Source organism: Euleptes europaea, chromosome 3 (genome assembly GCF_029931775.1).
Source record: "Euleptes europaea isolate rEulEur1 chromosome 3, rEulEur1.hap1, whole genome shotgun sequence".
Classification (NCBI taxonomy): domain Eukaryota; kingdom Metazoa; phylum Chordata; class Lepidosauria; order Squamata; family Sphaerodactylidae; genus Euleptes; species Euleptes europaea.
In genome coordinates, this window is record NC_079314.1 from 122,617,771 (window position 1) to 122,624,281 (window position 6,511).

Genomic DNA, 6,511 nt, shown 5'->3' on the forward strand with positions numbered 1-6,511 from the left:
AGCATATCCAACTGAAACGACCTGTGCATAAAAGACCTCAGAGTGAAGAGCCTTTTTTCCTCTCCTTTTCTTCTCCTAGTCTGCTCCTGCTCCTGTTTCAAAATCAGAGCACCTGCGTGCCCCTAAGCGCCTTCCCTCCTGACATTTACATCCCGGCTCCAGTAGATAGGCTGTCTGTGTGGAAGCTGCTGATTCTAACTTTATTTTTTCTTTTGTTGTCATCCTCTCCGTTGACTTTGATACTTTCCAATTTCTTTGTTCTTTGTCTCTATTATGTACCTTCTACTGCCTGTATATGGTTTTAATTTTAACGTCTCTCCCCCTCCTCTGAGTGGTCTACTTGAAAGAGAGTAGGGATGAGGGAGTGGCGACAAAACTCTCGAGCCTGTTAGAGCTCTGGCGGCTTCCAGGGGTTTCTTTTTAAAAATGCCTCCTTATTTTACTTTTAAAGACACCTGTTTGTTTTAGATACCTGAAGGAGTCCTGGTCTCCCCCATCCCTCCTCCCAAACCTCTTTGCCAACTCCCCCATTCCTGGACTATCATCTGCCCTGAGGCATTTGGAGGAGAAGAGGGAACATCTCTCTCGCTCCTTCCTTCTCCATCCGGAAGTTGACCTTCACTAGACATGGCCTACAAATCTCAGGGGTTGCTCTCTCCATCTCCCACACACAGGGAAGCATTCTGATACTTGGAAGGCTTTTAGAGGGGAGTGTATAGGGTTGCCAGGTCACTCTTCGCAACTTGCAGGAGGTTTTTGGGGCAGAGCCTGAGGAGGGCGGGGCTTGGGGAGGGGAGGTTTTGCCAATGTACCAGGCAGGACATGAGCATTAAATGTCATAAATACAAGTTTGGCGAGATATTCGCACAAAGACTCTTTGAATGGGATTCAGACATTTGTAATTACAAGTTTTTTATGATTTATCCTGCATAATATTGCACAGACAATGATTATATAATTGTATGTTAACTATATGCCTAAATTGAACAAAGACATACTTTGCATTTATTGAATGCTTGTTTTTCTGCTATTTTGTATTTGCTAAGTACCTGGAGGTTGGCAACCCCAGGAGTTGAGATGTTCATGGAGGAGAGGGGTATCCGTGGCTACTACTAAAAATGGGTACTAGTCATGATGCATACCTATTCTCTCCAGGATCACAGGAGCATGCCTGTTATATGAGGTGCTGTGGAACACAGGCAAGATTAATGCTGCTGCAGTGGTCTTGTTTGTGGGCTTCCTGGAGGCACCTGGTTGGCCACTGTGTGAACAGACTGCCGGACTTGATGGAGCTTGGTCTGATCCATCAGGGCTTTTCTTATGTTCTTTTACTGAGGATCTCATGCGCTCCCTTGTTTCTACCTTCTCCCAGTAAAGTATTTGGTAACTACACTTCCCAGGGTTCCTAGCACTTGGGGTGATGTTGGAGCCATGTTCAAGGCATTTGTTTGGGGAAGGAGGGGGAGATGATGCAGGGGAAACGTTCCCTATTCCCACCCCATGAACACATGAAGCCGTGCTGCTGGTTGGCCACTGTGAGAAGGAGGATGCTGGAATGGAGAGACCACTGGTCCGGGGGCGCTCTTCTTCATTTCAGCAGTCCAGAACCAATAGGGATGGCCTGCAGAGTCATTTAAAACCACGACGGTTTCTGATTGCTCTCTTCCCAGGAGAAGAGCCAAGATGGGACCAGGGACCCTTTTCAGCCTCTTCTTCTGCCACCTTCTCTGGCTGGCCTGTGGCAACCCGGTGGAGATAGGGGAAGGGAGCTTGCCTCATGAAGAAGAACATGAAGACTTGAGCTTCCTGCTTGAGGAATACAAGCTTCTTAGAAACACAGCGTGCAACCCGAAATGGACCAGCCACGGCTTTTACTGCTACAGGTATTTCAACACGCCCCGGTCTTTCAGAGATGCAGAGGTGAGACTCACTTTTTGTTCTTTCACACAAGATACACATCCACGCTTGCTCCTATTCTTGCCCAAGGGTCAGGGGATCAGGTGGGAATGGGTCCTGTCCTCTCTAGCCAGAGGGCCGGGCCAAACCCCGTTGGCATCCCTTCCCGGGAGCAGGAGCCTCCGTGCCAGGCTGGGCTCTCTCTCGGGCTCTACTGGCTCCCGCTTATGGCCCCATTTTTCTCAGGGTCTTTGGTGAGCCCCTCCATTGGCCTGTTCTTACCTTTCCTGCAGGAAGAATGCCAGAGTTACGGTCGCAATGTCCACCTCACGTCCATCGCCTCCGCATCCGACAGCGTCTTCCTTGCCAAGCTGTTGAAGGAGGCTGAAACTGACATGTGGATTGGTTTGGAAAATGCAGAGAATGTGAGTTCAGAGCAGACAATCGCCATGGCACCAATCCCCATCCCTTGGCTTGAATTTTGCTTTCCAGTCAGACATGGATGGCAGAGTGTGTGCATGTGAGAGAGAGAGAGAGAGAGAGTCCCCCCTCTCCACCGTCGGGAGGTTTTTGGGGCAGAGCCTGAGGAGGGCGGGGTTTGGGGAGGGACTTCAATTAGGGTTGCCAAGTGCCTGGTGGTGGCAGGTAAACTACCGCCAATCCACCGGGCTGCCCGTCGACCAGCTGAAGCGTCATGGATGCTCCAGCAAATTCAGCCAAATCTCTATGGTTTCCATAGAGTTTCGGCCGAGATTGAGAGACTGTCCCCATCACTTCTGAGTAAACTGGAAGTGATGTAGGCACATCGGCGTGCGGGCGCATCAAGCCAGGCATGTGCCCACACCGCGCACCCCAGAAAACCTCCTGCCAATTGACCGACAGGACTTGGTAAGCCTAATTTCAATGCCATAGAGCCCAATGGCCAAAGCAGCCATTTTGTCCAGGGAAACTGATCTCTTTTTGGTTGGAGATCAGTTGTAATAGCAGGAGATCTCCAGCTACTACCTGGAGGTGGGCAACCCTAAGAGAGAGAGAGAGATCAGAAGAGAAAGGGAGTTTTACAGAGGCCGCTGGCAGCTGAACCCTGAGCTCTTGAAATGGACTTCAGCCCCAAGAGGTTCCACGGGCATTGGCAGGCCATCCACACACCCCGAAGGGGGGACACACACCCTGGCCCCTCCCTCCTGCTTGTACCATTGCTGCTGCCCACAAAACTCAGCCTCACTCGGCACCCCTGTGGTTGAAAGACTCCATCTTGGGAGTTTGACGAGGATTCATCTGCATGACCAACTTGACCACAATGGGGTCTAGTTTGGCTGCCAGCCTGTGAAGCCAATCGCAGGCTTCATGCCTCCACCACTCCCTGCCAACTGGATTGGGGAGGGTCAGACTGGATCTCTTCTCATCTCCCCCCACCTCGCTCTGCCAATAGGTGAAAAGGGAGACCCAACATTCCTCTGAGTGCCGTCTCTTTTTCTTCCCTCAGTGCTCCATCTGGACCTGGAAGGACGGAACACCCTACAGTCCATCCATCGCCCCTTGGGACGAAGGGCAGCCCGATCAATGCGGCAATGGCCACGTATGTGTGCAGCTGACACAAAGCTCAAGTAAGTCCCTTAAAGATAGATGTAGATATAGAGATGGATATCTCAGGCTGCGTTTGGCAGGTCTTTGTTCTCCGAGTCCCCTTGAGGCCTTCTTCAGTCATCCTTGTTGGTTTGTTCTGATGACCACCCATGGAGCACTAGTGATCTGCCAGGCCCTTCACAGAGCAGCGAAAGTGAGGTCTCTGCCCCATGGAACTGACAGTCGGACATTAGGGAGAAGAGGGGTGAGAAAGCAAGGGGAGGGAGGCAGAGGGGTGGATTCAGCATCCGTTGCTTTCCTTGTGGCTCGCTACGTCCTGCTGAGCCTCTCCTGACGGGCTCACCTCCACAAGCTGGTATGATAGGGTTTCCAGGTCACACACACACATACATGAACCTTTATTGACATAATAACCACAATGGCAGATGCATTTATACAGGGGCCTTAAAAGAAAAAATGTTCCATCGTAAAATGACAATCAGTTAAAGGGTTTCCAGGTCTCTCTTTGCCACCGACGGGAGGTTTTTGGGGAGGAGCCTGAGGAGGGTGGGGTTTGGGGAGGGGAGGGACTTCAATGCCATAGAGTCCAATGGCAAACAGCCATTTTCTCCAAGTGAACTGAACTCTATTGGCTGGAGATCAGTTGTAATAGCAGGAGATCTCCAGCTCCTACCTGGAAGTTGGCAACCCTGTGGGATGATGATCTGGGGAGTAGCTTCTTCTCTACCCCTACCCCCTGATCACAGCACGTGGCTATTGAATCAATCAGCCGATATAGATTGTTCCACCCTCAAGCTGGGCCAGCAGGGCCAGCAAATCCCTCTGCAAGCAGGGAGAAAGCACAACCTCCGAGGCGCCTGTGACTCTACAAAGCTCACACCCCAAAAGTGTTGCTTGCCTCGGAGGTGCTCCTGGACTTGAGTCCAGTTGTCCTATGGCAGAACACCCCATGGTACCCTCTGAAACAACCCAAAATCAATGAATTAACCACAGCAATTAATCTTGCAGAAGGCGGCTGGATATTTTTCCTGGGGCGGGGTGGGGGGGGGTTGCCATAGGATGCATTTGTGCCTACCTGCCCCTCTCATTCAACCAGCAGGGCGGGAAGGCTTGAACAGGGCAAGAATTTCTGAGGACCCCCTCCCCATCAAACCCCCTTGGAATCATGGGAGGACCAGCAGCTGCCCGTGCCAGTGACCATTCTCTGTTGTAGCTGCCATCTGGCTGAACAGGGCGCCCTGCCTGATGAGTAGGGTTGCCAGCTCCGGGTTGGGAAATACTTGAAGCTTTTGGGGGTGGAGCCTGAGGAGGGCGGGGTTTAGGGAGTGGAGGGACTTCAATGCCATAGAGTCCAATTGCCAAAGTGGCCATTTTCTCCAGCGGAACTGATCTCTGTCGGCTGGAGATCAGTTGCATTAACAGCAGATCTCCAGCTAGTACCTGGATGTTGGCAACTCTACTGAGGAGGTCCCCTCATTCCTGCAGTTCTGCTGAATGTACAATATGGAACAGTTGAGGATGGCTTTTTTGTAGCAGTGAATAAACGCACAGTTAACATTGTGAAATTTTAGGTGGTTTTCCATGCTGGTTCCATGTTATTCTATATACTACCCACTTTTTTGTGCTTGGTTTTCTAATGTGGCAAGCCAGTTTCATTCACAATGGGTGTGTTCTTTTTCGCATCGGATTTTGTCATCCGCCTTGAATCTGAGCAAGGCAGGCGAAGAATAAATGACGCAAGTAAATGAATCTGCCATTCTGTAGCCTTGAAAGAAAACCTGAAGCAAATGGTTGGAGGGCCAGCAACTCATTTCTCTGGAACATCCATTACATTCTGACTTACATTGTTTCAGATGGGTTGGATCAGAAAGGACCTGGTCTTGGAGACAGGGGGAGATGCTGATTCCATGTTCTCCATCCAAACAGACAAGACATGCAAAGTTGTGAAGCTCTATTTGTTCTCCTTCTGTTCCAGAGGATCAAAAAGTATCAGTGGGTTGTGTGAAACGTGGTATCTTTGATGCTGAGCTCAGGACGGTGCCGAGGGGAATACTCGAGCACCCGGACAGATGTGCGTGGCCCGTTTCTGTAGATAAGATCATAACCAGGATTCCTGCTTGGGGTGACCCGACTCTCTTTCTTTTTGCCTTACAGAATATTCCAAGTGGGACGACGTGGGATGTGAAACCAGGAGTGGATATGTGTGTGAAACTCGTGCATGATCTTGAAGTGGTCCTGAAGGGGACGATCACCTTTTGGGGCTCTCCAAAACCAGGAGCTTGTGACCGTCCAGATTTGATTCCCCCCATCTCCCGAATCCTGTTCTTTATATGCCCAATGCAATGCCTTGCTTGCCTTTTGCATGTATACATCCTCTTACTTGGTCAATATTAAATCTATTCTGGATGTTCCTAATGTCTGCCCCTGTTGACTTTTGACTTTGGTCTCCTCATGTGAAATGGGTCAGTGATCACCAGGCAGCCCTTTGAATCATAGAGTTGGAAGGGACCACCAGGGCCATCTAACCCCCTGCACAATGCAGGAAATTCACAACTACCTCCCCCCCTCCACACCCCTAGTGACCAGAAGATGGCCAAGATGGCCTCCCTCTCATGATCTGCCTAAGGTCACAGAATCAGCATTGCTGACAGATGGCCATCTAGCCTCTGCTTAAAAACCTCCAGGGAAGGAGAGCACACCACCTCCCAAGGAAGCCTGTTCCACTGAGGAACCGCTCAGACTGTCAGGAAGTTCTTCCTAATGTCTAGACGGAAACTCTTTTGGTTTAATGTCAACCCGTTGGTTCTGGTCCGACCTTCTGGGGCAACAGACAACAACTTGGCATGAAAACTTCCCTTTGAGGGGAACATTTGGCCCTTGGTGTAGCTAGCCCTGAATGTCCTCTGCAATGGATATTGTCACCGATCTCTGTTTGTCCCTGCCTCTAGACTTGAATTCTGTACCTCCTTCTTCCCTCTTGGAGTCAAAAAAAGATCCTTCCCCCCCCCACACACACACACATACACAC

The 6,511-nt window shown here is 50.4% G+C and overlaps 1 protein-coding gene across 1 annotated transcript; it reads left to right on the forward strand.

Annotated features, from left to right (window-relative positions):
- The first annotated feature begins 1,683 nt into the window (after window positions 1-1,683).
- On the forward strand, window positions 1,684-5,705 carry LOC130474952 (C-type lectin-like). Its single transcript, XM_056846643.1, has 4 exons — window positions 1,684-1,920; window positions 2,190-2,321; window positions 3,383-3,503; window positions 5,638-5,705. Exons 1-4 carry the CDS (start codon window positions 1,684-1,686, stop codon window positions 5,703-5,705), a joined length of 558 nt encoding a protein of 185 aa, XP_056702621.1.
- The last annotated feature ends 806 nt before the right edge of the window (window positions 5,706-6,511 follow it).

Excerpts from the sequence above, each read along its gene's own strand:
- LOC130474952 (XM_056846643.1), top strand. The coding sequence starts at position 1,684 with ATGGGACCAGGGACCCTTTTCAGCCTCTTCTTCTGCCACCTTCTCTGG. Across the intron at positions 1,921-2,189 it reads GGTCTTTCAGAGATGCAGAG|GAAGAATGCCAGAGTTACGG; the intron begins GTGAGACTCACT and ends CCTTTCCTGCAG. Across the intron at positions 2,322-3,382 it reads GTTTGGAAAATGCAGAGAAT|TGCTCCATCTGGACCTGGAA; the intron begins GTGAGTTCAGAG and ends TTCTTCCCTCAG.